Genomic DNA, 18,246 nt, shown 5'->3' with positions numbered 1-18,246 from the left:
AATTTATAGCTACAGTTTTCATTATCCAATTAAATTGAAAATTTTATGATGAGTTAATCATTGTATTATTGAGCTCTAGTAAAAATATTATGATTATTGGATCATGTATTATTGAGCTATAGATTTATCTATATAAACCTAGATAAATTTAGACGAATCTATAGATAAACCTAGATAAATTTATACCTCAATCATACATGATCCAATAATCATAATATTTTTTATCATAGCTCAATCATATAATTATTAGTCCACCATAAAAATTTCACTATAATTGGAAGACAGAACTGTAGCTATAAATTAATTACAGAAAAGTATATATCTAAAGCTACAGTACAAAAATTTGTAATAAAGTATAATATATAATATATTCACTGCGTAGATCTACTTATGTGGGGTCTATCAAAATTGGACTTTCTATTTTATGATTTTTTTGTAATTTATTATTATTTTCCAAAAAATTAGTCAAAATAAACATAAAAGAAAAAAGGAGAAAAAGCGATGCCAACTCAGCCTAAAACCGCTCAAGGAGGTCATGTGAACGGTTTTACAAGTTTGAGGAGTCTAGACGGACGGCTTCATTGTTCAGGGAGGAAAAACAAATTCGTCCCAAAATTGAGGGTGATGAAAAGGACATTTTCCTTTATTGGGTGATGACATCTTCCGGAACAAAAAAAAATCTACATATTTTTTTATATTTGAGATTTGTGCTGTTTTTTTCTACCATGGATTCTACTTCATATTCCGCCGCATTGACAGCCAAGCTGGCAGCAACGCTTTGTATAGGACACGTATCATTCTCCAGTTAGTTCTGGTCGGTGGGTGTTGTTATTGGATTTGGAACTTTAAATGTATTTTACTCTCAAACCGTTTAAACTGTTGTGTTATTTGGAATTAATTCAATACAATAAGATACAATATGAACATATTTATATTTTTCAAAGTTCAACATTTCGATAAACTAGTTTAACATTTTTGATATAATATTTCAACATTTTCATAAAAAAATGGCATGTTCATGTTATGATTATCCCTAGAAAAGAGGAAAAACACCCGGAAAAAAGAAAGTTTTAAAGAAAGAACCACAGCGCATTCCTGGTTCCACTGGAAAGCCGGATTCCACACCGAAGACTGTACTGACTACTGAACACACCTCGCCAGCCCGACCTGTGCTGTCGGCCTCTGTCTCGCAACGGGTAGCTTTTGAATCCTCCTCCGATTCTCCCCGAATCGCCGCCGCCCTGGCGCACCCAATGCCGGCGCCCTCCCCGCTCCACCTCCTGCTCCTCGCCCCCATCCTCCTGCTCCTCACCCCGCGCGGGTCCGCCGCGGGGGCGGGGGTCGGGGTGAGCGGCGGGGGCCAGCTGTGGTGCGTGGCCAAGAACAACGCCGAGGACGGCGCGCTGCAGAGCGCCATCGACTGGGCGTGCAGCGCCGACGGTGGCCGCGCCGACTGCGCCGCCATCCAGCAGGGCGGCGCCTGCTACGACCCGCCCGACCTCCAGCGCCATGCCTCCTACGCCTTCGACGACTACTTCCTCCGCGCCGGCGGCGCCGCCAGCCTCGCCGCCTGCGACTTCTCCGGCGCCGCCGCGCTCACCGCGCTGAACCCCAGTAAGCGCCCCCGAATCTCGCCGATGCATCGTCTTCGGATTCGAATATTTTTTTAGTGTAGTTCTATTCTACTATATTGTTGGATTCCGCTCTTAATTTCTACGGAAATGTGCAACTAACTGCTGTGGTGTCGGTGCTGCCGCTTGGTTTGCAGGTTATGGGAGCTGCGTGTTTCCTTCCAGGTTAGTGCACCGTGTGTATATGCTACTGTGGAGTAAAATCCTATAAAGTTTGGAATCTTTGATCTTGTACAAACCTGAAAATAACATAAAATTAAAATGATAGTAGTAGGATCTATGATGAATGCACGGCACATCACCAATCTTCTCCTCGTGCAACAGTATACCTAGTAATTGCTAAACAATACTGATCGATGAGCCTAAGATGAACCGTATAACAATAGGAATATTGTTCAGATAATCATTCACTTGCCAGGCTGCCACATCAATCTAGTATGATAATGTTCATGATGGGATAAATGTATCTCTGGGGGAGAAGTAGCCCTCAATTTATGATTGTGGATGCATCTGAAGAACCACAAAATGTTAGCAAATGCACAAGTGTGTTGAAAGGAAAATATTCGCTTTTCAACCTTGAGCACTGGGCAGTCTTATTTCAACTCTTACCTTCAAAACCTTTCATTTACCACAAGCTGTTTTCAACCCTAGCCCCTAGGGTGGATTTTTTTTTTATTTTTGCCATTTTCGCAGCGGCTACCTTTTTTTATATGCATGTGTTGATTAGGATGCCAGCTACTAGATTATATATTGTTGAAATACTTCTGATCTTGCTGTCGTTGTGGTCAAAACCATCAAGAAAATCATCCTAGGGCTGATGATCATTTTTTAAGTGAGTTTTAAAATTGACCGAGGCAACAGTTCAAGGTTGAAAAGTGGGGTTTTGCCAATGAAAATACCACTACTTTTCTATTTTGAAATCCCTAATTACATTTGTCAAGTTTGTGACTTTTTTTCTCTATGGCTTGTTTAGGTGGTTCTCGGTTCTCAGTCTTAGTAATTCACAACAATGCTAATGTAAAAATTTCAAATGTTTAATGCTCATGAAAAAAGAAAGAAAGAAAAACTCACAAGCAGAGTGCCATCGATAGGCCTCCTTTGGTTATGATTGAGGCTTGCGGATTAATACAATGCAGGGGGAGAAGCTGCTTGTTTGTTTGAGCTTGTGATTGTAAACCCACAGGCCTAATGTTAAAAGAAACAGAGCCTTAATTGATTTCCTAGCGAGATGTTATGCTGTAGACGGAAAACTGGTTAAATCAATCGCTGAAAGTTACAGCTTTGCCAATCCTAATGGGTAGGTCTTGAAATTATATATGGATCCATTCCTCTAGCAGCCAACTATGGATTGATATATCATGTGCTTACCAAACAGTAGGGCTGATGCTAAATTGCGACGCACCTGAACAATTTGTTGCACTGTCTGAACAGCAGCAGTAAGGATGCAGATTTGAGTGGGTTAACCCAATGACCCATTACCCAAAACATAATATTTAGTGTAAATACCCAACGGACCAACCCACTTAAATTTGGTGCCAAGTAGTGCCAATTTCTATGGGTCATTTGGGTAACCCAGTTGTCGTCGCTTAGGTTCATCCTGCTACTCACTCCGTGCTTCGTCGCTAGCTAGCCTCACGCCGCTGTCCGCACCTATCGACGCGCCGCTCGTCCGCACAGATTTTGCGCCGCCCGCGCGGCCGTGCCCCTCCGATGACCTGACGTCACCTTGACGTTCGCATCCAGCGCATGACCTTGTTCACCATCGATTGCATCAGACCGCCGGCGCTGCGTTCCACAATGCAAGCGCCCCAACACCAGCAGCGCTCCTGCATCTTAGCCGTCTTCACCTGATGCTGCTCCGCCCGGCGGCCCCCAGCCAGCACAGCTGTTAAGCTGTTTCCCCCTCTTCAGTTGAAGCAGCAGTCTGCCAGTGCCAAGCTCCCACAGCGGAGCCATGGCGCCTGGGCTGAGGACAGCGCGATGGTCTCCTTCCATGGCGAGCACGAGGAGAAAAGATGCCGCCGTTGACGAACACGACACGGAAGCATTGGCAGCGGCACAAGCGGAGGCCGTGGCTGAGAGGCACAACAAGCTATCCCGCAGGCAAAATAGGCACACGCCCGCTGGCATGCGTCTGCCGCCATGGCTGCTGAGTGAGCGCCAACACACGTCTTCCTGTTTTTCAGACCTGTGCCTCATCTAGTCATCGAGCCTACTCCAGCGCTCCCTGTCACAGGCAGCAGCGAGCGTGCAGTTCTTTTGGTGTAATCTGGGTTGACCCAAATACCCAGAACCCAATGATGCAGTGGATTGGGTTGACTCAAATTTTGGGTCAACCAATCCCGACCCATTTGCATCCCGAAGCAGCAGTGATCCTACCCTAGCACAGCTTCTACTGCCTCAGTAATTGCAAACTACAACATGTACCTTTAGAGTGGGATAATAATTTAGTGCCCAATTAATTTGAGTCTGGGAACTTTCCAGTCTTAAACTTAAGATCTTGGTGGATTAACCTGAATGTTTTATGCATTAGGGTGGAGGTTATCTGACCAACTTGTTGTATCTGTGAACAAATTTTGGCCGTGAAACTAAAAAAATTCTTCTGACCACTGAATCATTCAAGGTGGACCTTAATCAGTCACCTGTGTTTGACAAATCCGATCCAATTGTTCGAGAATATAGAACTTGGCAACATTAATACAAGTTGCCAGACTGATGTCATTTCATTTGTAAACTAAGCAATCACTGTTCCTACCACCTGTTAAACAAATGGAGCGCCGAACATTTACCTGACAAATCACACAACCAAATACCCCCTCTGCTTCAAAATATATTAGGACATTGATAGTCGATACAACCTAAATGATGAAATTTTGACCAGCAATTCCTATAAAAATATGACATTTCAAAGTAAGATAATTAAATATTTGAATCTAGTAGATTCTTACATTGTTTAATTGCCAGGATACTTCCAGTATTATTTACCACAATCTTGTCATCCGAGTAAGTAGCCCAAACCACACGTAGGACAAAGTACATTCCTTTGCTTCTGGAATCTGGACTCCAAAAGCACCACCGCTGGTTGGGCAATTAGGGTCGTGGGAGTGTGGGTGGGTGGGGTGGGGTGGGGAGGGGGTTTATGTTATTCACAATAGATCTAGTTTCCACATATTAGTTCCCACTTTAAAAGTCTTATTATAAATCTCATTTCAGCACACGAGTTCCCTGGTTAAAAGTATTTCCTGCCATATACTCCACGGTACAGTTAGGAAGGGCGGGCCTGGTGCAGCGGTAGAGCCTACCGTCTGTAACCGGAAGGTCCCGGGTTCGAGCCTCAGCCTCTGCACATTTGTGTGGGTAAGGCTTGGGGCTTAAAAACAACCCTTCCCCAGACCCCGCACAGTGCGGGAAGCCTACGGCACTGGGTACGCCCTTTATACTCCACGGTACAGTTAAATGTCTTTTGAGTAAGACAGATGCCTGTAGATATGTGTACATATTTGATAGATTTTGTGAGGCATTGACTGTCATTCTACAACAATCTGTAGCCATCTACACTAGTTAGTGTTGATTTCATTCAAATGCTGTATATTTGACTGAAGCATTATTTGGCAAGGAAGAAGATAATTTTTTCTTTGTAGATTATTATTGGTACGTGGTATAAATAACTGATATTTTGACCTTCTCTACTCCGCTCACTTGCGGCCTGTAGAAATTGGGGCTGCTAAAGTGATCTTTTCCATGTTAATAATTTTTTGCAAGACTATCATGTTCATAATTCGTATCTGAATTCATGTTTATAATTTTTTGTGGGACTTTCATGCTAAACCATTGCCCTTTGCTTGTACTCTGCAGCACTTCCCCAAAAAATGGCAGCTTCACAGGAACAACAACCTACGGTTCAAGCAGTACAGAATTAAGCTACAATTCTTCGTGGAAACCCATCCCCTGGTCGTGGCTCTTACATATCTCTTTATCTTTAATTCTTTTGTTTATCACACATTCATGACAAGTTTTCTGAAACTCTTGTTTGCGAGTACGATGAACTATCATGCTTCTGGAATATAATTGGTTCTCTTTATTATGTCTGCTGCTTGCTTTTGGGAGGCCGCGGAAGAGGGAAGATAAAAAAAGGGGATCTCTGCTCAGTTTTGCTTTGGCCTTTTGTGTTAATCCTAGCATGGTTGGTGATTTCTCTGACCTGGTGTCTTGTCTTGTCTTTCACCGTCACCGTGTCACGAGTTTACATGCTGATGTCAATATGCTCGAATTTGCAGTGAGAGCTTGTATGCACAATTGCTAAGTGCACCATTATCCACATCATGTCCATATGAAACGCTACAGCATGCACGCTTCTTGCTCTTAGAGCTCAAAGCAGGGGGAAAAAGATCCTAGTAGAAACATCGGTTGCAGGTCTGAAGAATTGAAGACGGTCTAGGCTGGGGAAGGTTGGGCGAGCTGCCGGCTTGGCTCCTGGCCGGGCGCGGCGGCGTTGCCGACCCTGCGCCGGCAGAGCGGGCACGTGCAGCGCGATGACAGCCACAGGTCGATGCAGTCGCGGTGGTAGACATGGCCGCAGGCCGGCAGCAGCTTCACCATGGCGCCGACCTGGATGGTGCCGAGGCAGACCGCGCACTCGGTCGAGCCGGCACCCTTGCCGCTGTGCCTGACCAGCCGGTTGTACATGAACGCGGGGAGCCCCGCCGCCGCGGCGCTCAGCGGCAGGAGCTCATCCTCTGAGCCATCGCCTCCAGCCGCCGCCAGGGCGACGAGCCCGTCGTCTGAGGAGGCCTGGGCTCGCCGGTGCGCGAGGTGCCTGTACAGCGAGACAAGGGCGAAGGCGGCGGCCGCCGACGCCGCGACGGAGCAGAAGAAGAGGAGGCTGTCCGGTGACATCGCGAGCTGCATTGCGCCGAACTGGAAAGTGGAGGGCGGCGTCGGATCGGATGGACTTCTCGGAAGAACTCAGCTCGGGTGGGGGGATTCTTTATGCCGCCTGATTGTGTACGCCGGCACGCTGCCTGAGTGCCACTTCAAGCAGCGGTTTTTCTTGAGCTGAGATGGTGTGTGCTGATGAGTGATGATTGATTGTATTGGTGCCTTGGTGGTCTGTCGGAAAGCTGAGTGAGCCCTTAACGAACGCTTCTCCGGTGGTTAGCACAGCGACAGTTCCTGCTATTAGTACTTTGGAAAATTCAGAAGCATATTTTTATCGGAGCATACGGTGTCAGCCTGTCAGGGATGCCGTTGGTGTGGTATGACAAGGGACCTGCTGGTTGAACGAAAGGGACAGGGCATACGGATTAGGCGAGCGATCACATCGGCGATCTGTGGATTACTAGAACTTGTAAAACCTAACTGAAACGGTGAAAATGTTTTCACCGTGTTCGGCAGGCTGGAGCTGGAGGCTGGAGCTGGAGTAGTGTGAGAGAAAAATACTGTTACCTGGCTGGTGGCTGGAGGTTGGAGCTGGAGTATTGTGAGAGAGAAACACTGTAGAGCTGGAGGGCTGTATACCAGCCGAACACAGTTTGAGCAAGAGCCTCAAACGCAGGATCCACGTCTCTGATCACTGTTTCTTTTTACAGCGTATCTAAGTGTTTTGGATTCTCTCCGCACTCGAATTTTGCAGCCATGAGGCTGTCCTTCATCTTCAACCTCTAGCCAACACAACCATCTCCACCAAGCTCCTCATTTGCTGTCGCCCTGCGTGCACCCCAGCAAACGATGCCGCGTGCTGCTCCCACGGTCCCCGAGCGTACTGCCGCCTGCGGCTGCTCCTCACGCCCCGTGGCGCCGCCGCTCCGCCGATTCCGTGCGCACCGGCACTTTCGCGGATTAGAAGAATGGAAGTACTTATTTCAAAAAAAATGTTGATTTAGATTTTAGAAAATATTGAATCCATTTTTTTAAAATATTGAATCAAATTATATTTGTTTCAAAATATTGATTTGTATTTCTGAAAATATTGAATCTGCTATTTTTAAATGTTAATCTATATTTTTGAAAATGTAGAATTTACTATTTTAAAATAATAAATTTAGATCTCTAATTTGGTCCTGGACTTTAAAGGTATATTGCTTAACTAGCTTGCACAAGTTATAACAAGCAAGTACCTGTGGGAGTGAATACTCTAGATTTTAACGGCTTTGTGCTTTCAGTGGTAGGTAACGTTGCCGTCAACAGAGAGATGATTATGGTGACTTCATCAATCTCGAGAATTTGCCGGTTCAATCTTCAAAGATGCTTATATAGTAGGATTTCGTACGTCCACTAATAGAGGTGAGTGTGCATGCATTATGAGTATCTGAATTATACCGTGTAATTAAACGAAAATTTGTCAGCGCTGCACGTGCACCAAAAAGACAGATGTGCGGGATGCTCAAGAAACTAATTCTGCGGGTAACTGCTCACAGCCTCAAAATGCACTCCATTCATTTTTATTTACATGTCACATTAGATTTATCATAAATTAAAGTTAGCTAATTTTGATTAAATTTATTAAAAATTATTGCAACAACTATACTACCTAATATATGCACTGTCAGTCTATGTTTCATAGTGATTTCAGTAAAACCAATTTGGTATTGTAAATATTATTGTTTTTTATAAACTTAGTCAAAATTGACCAAATTTAATTTAGGATAAACTTGATACGATATGTAAATAAAAATAGAGGAAATGTAAATAAAAAGAGACATTTACAGTGATTGAAAAAAGGAGTCGTACATCTGATAAAATCCTACGTTGGTGAAGGTAGAAAATACTCAGAAATACCTAGGGTAAAATATCTGGTACTTTCAAAATATAATACCAAGTACTAAAAAGTGGGACTGGATACTAATTTAATTTAAATTAAAGTACCTAAGCGAAAGGGCATGTAGCCTAGTGGTTATAAGAGTTTCGGTAGCACCTGAGGTCCTGGGTTCGACTTCTCATAGGAGCGAATATTTTGGGATTTAACGGCATTGTGCTTTTAGTGGTAGGCGACGTTTCCGTCGACAACAGGTAGGGTTTGTGTACGTGTCTTCATAGGGCGTGAGTGTGCATGTGTTGTGAGTGTCTGCATTGTATTGTATAATCTCAAAAAAATTAAAATTTCTAAAAATACTCATTAATACTTTGCAATCATTGTAAAAGAATTAAAAAATAGGGAAAGTACTCTGTAGTTATTTTGTTTCCTTGGCCGGATGCGTGGTCGGGCCCTGGCTGCGTGGGAACTGGTAGCCCAGTGAGCTCCATGCGCTCTCGCCTCGGCAGCGCGGTGGAGCCCAGCAGCGCAGCCTGAGGGGAGCAGCAGCGGCGGCGGCGCACCGAGGGCCACCCAGACCAGTGGGAGATGGGGGAGGGGGTGAAAGAGGTAATTTTTAGGTGCATTTTCAATTATTTTTAATTTAAAATTTTGAACTAAAGAGAATTAGAAGTGCACGTAAAAAATATTAACTTGCACCCTATCAGGGAACATGGGTGGGATGGCACACTGTGTGGAGCTCCTCGGCACAGCGCCAGAGCCCCAGCGTGTGTTTGTTTCTTATTTTCAGTTATAGTTTTTGTTTGTTCATTTTTCTATTGAAATTTGTTTCCGAAATTTTGTGTTCATTACTTTTTTCCAAAATTTTTATTTCTTTAAAATTTGTTCTTCAATTTTTCTGTTTTCAAAATTTATCTCCAATTTTTTCCCAAAATATTTGGAATATTTGGTTTGCAAAATATATTTGATTCAAAAGTTTTGTACAGATAAATTTGTTTGTGTATAATACTTTTGTAAACAAAGTTTGTTATATATGATTGTAGTAATTTGTTTTATAAATCTTGTTATATAAATTTTGCACGCACGGTGGGTGAGTGGGAACCGCTGTTTGCAGACCGCAAAGAAAAACTTACTCCGTAGAATGCTAGGTTAAGTAAGATCACTTGAATAGCTGAGGTTTGTTCAGAATCGACCGCATGGAGGGCTCCGATTGGTCGCCCATAAATTAGCCAGGCACGGGGATGCTGCCTTTTCTTTTCTTATGTCAGTGCGCACGGGGATCACCTTTCCCCCCCTTTTTTCATCATATTTGGTTTTGTTTCTTCTACTTAATCATTATAGTACAGGATTAAACAATCTTATCGAACTGAATCAAAATCTTGAAAAAGGTAATTCAGCAATTGAAAATACTAATTCATAATTTTTAAAATGTTGAAATAGTATATGTTGAAGTGATATATTGAAGAGCTCGAACTAATATACTAAAATGTATTTAAAATAAAAATAAAAACAATATATTGGGTCTCATTCTGTAGCATTAACTGCAGCAAACATTATGGTCCAAATGATCTTTTCTAACCCCTGTTAACTGCACGTCCTGATAACAGTCTAGCTTCTTTGGCCGTGGTGGCTTTCAGCAGCAGCAACCCACGTTCCATCCCGGTTATGGCGGCAGTTTTGATGGTCGAGGCAGGGGTCGGTTCAATAGCAGCAGATTTGGTGGCCGCAGCTTTGGAGGAAGACATCGCGGCGGCTTCGCCGGACGATCCGGCAGAGGCGCTCGCGGCGGAGACGCTGATGCACAGTTGGGGCGGAACTTGGTTGGGAGAACCGGTGGTATGGGCACTTTGTCTGCTGACCAAGCAGCACAGGCGGCGGCCCTACTACAGCAAGCATTTGTAACAATGCAAGGTGGTACGTCTTCACAGAAGCAGAGTGAAAACGCCATGGCTACTGAGTGCAATCAGATCTTGGGCAAGGTGGATCAAGCTACTTCATTGTCCAAGGATTCACATTGTGCTGACAAACCTGAGTCTTCGATGCATGGGGCCATGAAGGGCAGTGGCAAGCCCCCGTATTGCTACCGATGCTACACCAAGGGCCACAAAATGGAAGACTGTTCAACGAAATTATATTGTGATATTTGTGATTGCAATGAGCATGCCATGGAACGGTGTCCTATCTACCGTTCAGTTCAGCCAGACACAAAAAAAGCCAATGCCTTTGCAATACCGTGTGGTTATGCTGTTGAAGGTCTCGGATTCTATTACATTAATTCACTTGAAAGCTTTAAGAGCAAGGTGGAATCCAAGACGGCAGTGATCAGAGTTAGTGGTGGCTCTCTCACAACAGCCAATGTGACCTCTGAGATGGAAAGGTTGTTTCCAGGAGGGTGGCGCTGGATTGTGGAGGAAACTGGTGCAAATACTTTCAGAACAGTGTTCCCGTCTAGGGCAGAGATGCAACGCATGGTGGAGTGGGGTGTTTTACACACCAAATTCACTGGTGTAACACTGAGATTTGAAGAGAGTGTTGGTGGAGATGAGGTCAAGTTTGCTATGCCCAAAGTCTGGGTACAGTTCATAGGATTACCAAAGGAGCTACGCGAGTTTGTAACCATCTGGGCGATCGGTTTTATACTTGGCGTGTCAAAAGCAGTGGATATGAAGTTCACTAGGAAGCATGATATCTGCCGCCTACAGGTCCTTGTTCTGGATCCTAACATCATTCCTCAATTTGTGGATGTGGTGATTGGCAACTACCTTTATGGTCTCCAGTTTAGAGTCGAAGAGAACATAGATGAAGAAAACCCCGAACCAATGGATATGGATTTCGGGTTTGATGACAATGGGGGAGATGCTGATGTGGGCGATCTGACCAAGAGAAATCATACACCTGTTGATAGTGACAAAAACAAGCAAGCAAAAAACAGCAGCACACAGCCGGGTAGTAACAAAGGAACCCCATCATCCCAACACATTGTTACTCGTCCGACAACTATGGCGAATGCGGGTACAGTTTTGTTGGCGGAAGACAAAGCTTTTGTTGACCCAGCGCAGCTTGCGGCCATTCCGGAAGCGTTGGTTTCTGAGCTCCGTCGCAGCAAGCGCATGGCAAGTACCAGCGATGGGGAGGTCTTGCAGCAGGCCACAAGATTGAGGGCGGACAAGGACAATACGGTTCAGTCTTCTAAAGGTGACATATGCGAACCATCCTCTTTCTCTTCTTTACCTGATGAATTTATTCATTCTAGTTTCAGTAGCATTGGTGTTTCTTTAGGCTATGACGATACTAGTATTAGTAAATCAATTTTAGAGTTAAAAGAGTTAGAAGGAAAAATGATGCATGAGTCCCGTAGTAAAGACTGGAAATCAGTTCTTTTAGATAAGGAGGAAAAAAACTTGGTAGAGGAAGAAGAAATTGATAAGTTTATTCTTAATCACTTATGCGGGGAGATAATGGATGAGGTAATGGATGCTAACAGTGATCCTAATGATCTTACTGTGCTACTATCCAAAACCAAGCATCCTGATTGTAAAAGAAAGAAAGCAAAGAAGACAACCGATCCTAAGCAACCCAATTTATTTAAATGAAAGGAATATTTTGGAACTGTGATGGGTTCAAGGACCCAAAGAAACATAGGTTTATCTCGGACTTAACAAAGGAACACATTTTGAGTTTTATTGCTATCTCAGAGATAGGAAGGAGAAGTTTTACTAATCCTTTCCTTAAGAATCTTTGTAGTGGCAAGAATTATATTTGGCATGTGAAAGAACCTAAGGGTCGATCAGGTGGGATCTTACTTGGTATTGACCTAGAGGTTTTCGATATTGGAGCAATAGATGAAGGAGATTATTATGTGAAATTCCACTTGTGCAATAAAAATGATAGCTTCAAGTGGGCGCTGGTAGTAGTATATGGACCTGCGCAAGCTGAATTCAAGGAGAATTTTTTAACAGAATTAGTTCACATGTGTAGCCATGAGCAACTTCCAATGCTAATTGGAGGAGATTTTAATATTTTAAGAAGCCCGAATGAAAAAATAACGATAAGTATGATCATCGTTGGCCTTTTCTCTTTAATGCTATAATTGATGGTCTTAATCTTCGTGAGCTAGAGATGTCGGGCAGAAAATACACATGGGCTAACTCTCTAGAAAAACCTACTTATGAGAAGCTGGACAGAATCTTAATGGCAACGGAGTGGGAGCAAAAATTCCCTCTTTCGAATGTTATTGCACTCAATCGGGATATCTCAGATCATACCCCTTTATTGTTGAACACGAGAGATTCATCCTCAAACGCTACCCAGTACCAATTTAAGTTTCAACTGGGTTGGTTGCTTCATGATGGTTTCATGGATATGGTAAAGGAGGTATGGGAGAGTGTGGATCCAGGACCCACCCCGATGGAAACATGGCAAACTAAGATTAGGAGACTTCATCAACACCTGCGGGGATGGGCTAAGAATACAAGTGGAATTCTAAAAAAGGAAAAGAAAAAAATATTGGACAAGTTGGATAGTTTAGACAAAAAAGCGGAAACTTGTATTCTATCACCACAAGAGGTGGATTTAAAACAATACTTAAAAACTAGGCTGGCTGAAATGCTTAGAGAAGAAGAAATTAAATGGTATCAACGGGCAAAGGTTAAGGAGTTACTTGAAGGTGACTCAAACACCAAATACTTTCAGTTGATTGCCAATGGAAAACACAGGAAAACGAGAATCTATAAGTTACAGGACGGGAACCATATAGTAAGTGGCGATGATGAATTAAAGAAATATATCACCACATATTACAAAGGTCTCTTCGGTCCATCAGATAATAATAATTTTAATCTGGATGAGACTCGAATAGATGACATTCCCCAAGTAATGAATATAGAAAATGAGATCCTAACTTCAGAGTTTACTGAGGCGGAGGTACGAGAGGCTATTTTTCAAATGGAACATAATAAGGACCCAGGGCCTGATGGTTCCCGGCTGAATTCTATCAGGCTGGGGAACAATTAAGGATGACCTTATGGCAATGTTCGCAATGTTTCATAAACAGGAGCTACCTCTTTATAGCCTCAACTTTGGAACAATTATTTTATTACCAAAGTGTAAAGACGCCATTAGAATCCAACAGTACAGACCCATATGTTTGCTTAATGTAAGCTTCAAGATTTTCACCAAAGTGGACACTAATAGGATCTCGCTGGTGGCACAGAAAGTTATTAGTCCTACACAGACTGCATTCCTTCCTGGTAGGAATATCATGGAGGGGGTCGTCATTTTACATGAGACCATTCATGAACTACATAGGGAAAAAAAAGAGTGCAGTCATCTTTAAAATAGATTTTGAGAAAGCATATGACAAAGTAAAGTGGAGTTTCGTCCAACAAACGTTGTGAATGAAAGGTTTCTCACAAAAATGGTGTGAATGGATTGAAACTTTCATTCGAAGGGGTCATGTGGGCATAAAAATTAATTATCATATAGGACAAAATTTTCAAACTTCGAAAGGTTTGAGACAAGGAGATCCGCTATCACCTATTTTGTTTAATATTGTTGCAGATATGTTAGCAATATTAATAAATCGAGCCAAGGAAGAGGGTCTAGCTAATGGGATTGTTCCTCATCTCGTAGATGGTGGCTTGTCTATTTTGCAGTATGCTGACGACACCATTCTGTTTATGGACCATGATATTGAAAAAGTTACTAATATGAAAATGATATTTTGTGCTTTTGAGCAATTATCCGGGCTTAAAATCAACTTTCACAAGAGCGAAATTTTTTGTTTCGGACAAGCTAAGGAGATGGAACACCATTACTCACAATTGTTTGGTTGTCAATCTGGGATGTATCCTTTTAGATACCTTGGCATATCAATGCATTTTAGGAAGCTAAGAAATGCAGATTGGCAGATCGTGGAGGAAAAGTTTGAGAAAAAAACTTAGTAGTTGGAAAGGAAAACATATGTCGGTCGGTGGACATTTGGTTCTGATAAATTCAGTATTAACTAGCCTAGCGATGTTTATGTTATCATTTTTTGAAGTACCGAAACAGGTACTTGAAAGACTAGACTATTATCGGTCAAGATTCTTTTGGCAATCAGAAGAACATAAAAAGAAATATAGATTAGCCAAATGGAATATCTTATGTCAACCTAAAGAAGTCGGGGGATTTGGCATTAAGAACCTCGATATACAAAATAGATGCTTGTTGAGTAAATGGTTGTTTAAGCTCATTAATGAGGAGGGTATTTGGCAGAGCTTATTAAGAAAGAAGTACTTAAAGAACGAGACTATTGCTCAAGTTCAAAAGAAACCAAGGGACTCTCAATTTTGGGCTGGTCTCATGAAAGTAAAAGATTCCTTCCTGAGTTTTGGGTCATTTCAGTTAAATGATGGTAATCAAATACGTTTTTGGGAAGATAAATGGATAGGTAGTCATACACTTAGACATCAATACCCTTCTCTTTTTAATATTGTGCGGAAAAAAATATGCAACGGTAGCATCAGTCTTCGATCGAGTACCTCTTAACGTGTCCTTTAGACGAACGTTGGCAGGACAAAATCTATATTTATGGCATGATTTGGTTGCCCGCATTAGTCATGTTCAGTTAAATAATAATGCTGATGCTTTTCGTTGGAATCTGACTCAAGCCGGTACGTTCATTGTTAGCTCAATGTATAATGCACTTATTAGCAATGGTAATGTACAGTTTGACAAACATATGTGGAAATTAAAGATGCCCCTGAAGATTAAAATTTTTATGTGGTACCTAAAAAGAGGTGTTATCCTTACTAAAGATAATTTAATAAGAAGGAATTGGAATGGTACCAAACTGTGCTGCTTTTGCTCTAGTGATGAAACTATTCAACACCTCTTTTTTGACTGTCATGTGGCCAAATTCCTGTGGCGAGTTGTACACTATACCTTTGATTTAAGTCCACCTCAAAGTATTACTCATTTATTTGGTAATTGGCTTAGAAGTGTGGGAACTAAGTTAAAACGAAAACTGCTAACAGGAGCATCTGCTTTATATTGGGCTATCTGGCTTAGTAGGAATGACATAGTGTTTAACAGATCACCATCTAAAACTTATATGCAGGTACTTTACCGGGGCACACACTGGCTCAGGCTATGGGCTCTGCTACAAAGGTGTGATGAAGACAAGGAGGAGCTACACGAGGCGTGTCGAACCATGGAGATTCTGGTCATGCAGATCTTTGCCAACCATGGTTGGAAATTTAGTAATAGGATTTGCTCTTAATAAGTGTTTTCAGCAAACTGTTGGCTGGCTGCAAAATTCTTGCTTAGTCATGTGTGAGTGATTGCAGTCATTCAGGTCATTCGGGCTACAAACTTTGTTTTGCCTGTAGCCTCTCGAGGTCAAAGCCGGGCACTATTTCCATTATCTTAAAAAAAAACTGTTTCGTTCGCCGCATCCCTAATTCACGGTGGAGTTATCCAGATTCTTATCTATTGCCCCGCTTCCGTGAGCACCCAAAAAAAAAAAGTGGCCGCGCGGAAACTTTCGATTGGCAGCTTGGCGGTAAAAATAAAAGACACAAATCAAAAGCAAGAAAAACTTTTTAACCGGTCACATCATTCGCATACAAAATTTTGAGAGATGAAACTTTTACTTCTGGCGCCAAAAAGTATGCCCGTAACACTATTGCACTTATAGAAGCCCGAGCAGTAAAAAAGGATTACAGGAAACAATTCACATCTGCTATCAAACATAAAAATTCACATCTCACCTATGCACTTCTTTTAAGGAACAAGTCCATATTACCTCCCTGAACTTGTCAAGAAGTCCGAAAAAAACCCTTTAACTACAAAACCGGGCATCCTACACCCCGGAATCTTTGAAACCGTTTGATTTACACCCTAACCAAAACCACCCTGGTTTTCACCATACCAGAGCGTTTTTTTCTTAATTTTTTCTCCCTTCAACTTTCATAGCAAAAAAAAAATTTAAATGGGTCTTAAAATATGAATTTTTTTTACAGAGGTAGAGCAGGAGATAGGGAAACTACTTTGACATGAAAACCTATTGCCCGCTGCCAAAATATCACTCGAATCAGACTATGCAGGGAAGCTACAGAGTATTAGACCACCAAGGCTATATGTTGCACGCGCGATAGATAGCCATTTGTTGCCCACGCACGATGGAAGATGCCACTTCAGCCCACTTTGGTCCATGTAGTTGTTTTGGCCTAGATTGTAAATGATTCGAGGCATGGTGGGCTGTTATAGATTGTTTTGCTTGTTTTTAGTTCAACTTTTTTGGGTGTCGATTAAATTAGGCCTAGTTGTTTTTATTTTTTATTTTTATTAGAATAGTACAACTTTTGATTTTTATTTTTATTATATAATACTATATTTATTATTATTATTCCTATGTTTAACACGTGTATATATGCTTATAACAATTATTTCTTATGATGGAGATGCATTTGATTTTTTGTAAAATTATTTTTTACGTGTAACTAATTTGTTCGCATTATCTGATCATTTTTCATTTTTGTAGACTAAATTGTTCGGTGATATTGATTCATTTGTTCGCGATATTCATTTCTATTATTTATCCGATAGAATTAAATGTCCACGATGTTAAACATTTTATTCGTAGTACATTATTATTTGTTTTTTCTTTTTTACTGATTTTACTTCCTATAATTTTTTACTATTTATTTGTAATGCTTCGGTAGATATTTTTTTGTCATTAATTTGTTCACTTTATAAACTAATATTGTTCCGTGATGTTGACCCATTTGTTCGTGACATTTATTTTTTATTATTTATCCTATACATCTAAAAGTTCGCGATGTGTAATATTTTGTTTGTTGCATATTATTATTTGTTCGTTATATTTAATCTTTTTGTTCATAGAAAATAATTATTGTTCGTGTTCTTAAAATATTTGTTCCCAGGAGCTGAAATTAATTATTTAGTATTAGAAAAATATTTTAAAAAATATCGTCCAAACATAGGCAAGTGTGGCCTTGTTTTGAAGATCTTATTAAAAGAAAGATGATGATACAATTTAAATTTAATCTGGATGCTCAATTTAATAGTTATAACTTTTTTTTGTTCGGAATTTGCGTGCAATGAATGACATCAGCATTTTGGTCTACTGTGCATGCAGCAGGCACCACGCGCAACAGCCAATGATAATGGGCCGGTCCAAAATAAATTGCTGCTGCACTATACCCTTCAGGCGATGAGGTGACGCATAACCGTGCCCGTATTAGACACCCGGAAGATACGTAGATTTCTTATAGGATTTCCTACGGAAACATACGCAAGTTAATGGCCTGCATGGCATGGCCATATTACTCTAGTCTTACGGCCCTGTAGGATACCCAACACACGTGGTATTGTGGCCGGAAAACCTATCTACCTTCCGGAAGGTGGGAAGACAATGTATCTTCCACTTTAAAATTAGTGCGTCAAGAGACGACTGGTTACGATTTTTCTCTATCCTTTTTCTTTTGCATGTATCTTAGGCATGGAGCACGTGCAACCATGGGAGCCTGGGAGAGATTGGAAAAGCAACATGATTGGACATATTCACATGCACAGGGTTGCTTGCTGCATGGAAGTTTCAAATTTCAAACTCGTTTTTCTCTCTATTGTTTCATCCAATTTCAATTCCGTTTAAATCATAATATTTCTTTGAATTTTCATAGCAAAATGAGATCTGACATGCTATATTTTTGTTTTTCTAATACATCCAACATTTTAATCATTCGAGCCCAACAATTTAGGTATAGTACTTCAACATTATAGATATACAATTTCAACATTTACATTGAAAATGTTGAACTAGTTTATTAAAAATGTTGAATTTACTGTTAAGAGATGTTG

The 18,246-nt window shown here is 41.5% G+C and overlaps 2 protein-coding genes across 2 annotated transcripts; one reads left to right on the top strand and one right to left on the bottom strand.

Annotated features, from left to right (window-relative positions):
• The first annotated feature begins 1,147 nt into the window (after positions 1-1,147).
• Positions 1,148-5,715, top strand: LOC120703625 (PLASMODESMATA CALLOSE-BINDING PROTEIN 5-like). Its single transcript, XM_039987766.1, has 3 exons — positions 1,148-1,614; positions 1,769-1,796; positions 5,487-5,715. Exons 1-3 carry the CDS (start codon positions 1,254-1,256, stop codon positions 5,638-5,640), a joined length of 543 nt encoding a protein of 180 aa, XP_039843700.1. The 5' UTR covers positions 1,148-1,253; the 3' UTR covers positions 5,641-5,715.
• On the bottom strand, positions 5,690-6,900 carry LOC120703626 (RING-H2 finger protein ATL39-like). The gene has a single exon (XM_039987767.1). It carries the CDS (start codon positions 6,537-6,539, stop codon positions 6,066-6,068), a length of 474 nt encoding a protein of 157 aa, XP_039843701.1. The 5' UTR covers positions 6,540-6,900; the 3' UTR covers positions 5,690-6,065.
• Positions 6,901-18,246: the final 11,346 nt, after the last annotated feature.

This window comes from Panicum virgatum, chromosome 4K (genome assembly GCF_016808335.1).
Source record: "Panicum virgatum strain AP13 chromosome 4K, P.virgatum_v5, whole genome shotgun sequence".
NCBI classification, from domain to species: Eukaryota; Viridiplantae; Streptophyta; class Magnoliopsida; order Poales; family Poaceae; genus Panicum; species Panicum virgatum.
The sequence above is the reverse complement of the archived record's forward strand: the minus strand, read 5'-3'. Positions and strand labels throughout refer to the sequence as shown.

Excerpts from the sequence above, each read along its gene's own strand:
- LOC120703625 (XM_039987766.1), top strand. The coding sequence starts at position 1,254 with ATGCCGGCGCCCTCCCCGCTCCACCTCCTGCTCCTCGCCCCCATCCTC. Across the intron at positions 1,615-1,768 it reads GCTCACCGCGCTGAACCCCA|GTTATGGGAGCTGCGTGTTT; the intron begins GTAAGCGCCCCC and ends CTTGGTTTGCAG. Across the intron at positions 1,797-5,486 it reads AGCTGCGTGTTTCCTTCCAG|CACTTCCCCAAAAAATGGCA; the intron begins GTTAGTGCACCG and ends TGTACTCTGCAG.
- LOC120703626 (XM_039987767.1), bottom strand. The coding sequence starts at position 6,539 with ATGCAGCTCGCGATGTCACCGGACAGCCTCCTCTTCTTCTGCTCCGTC.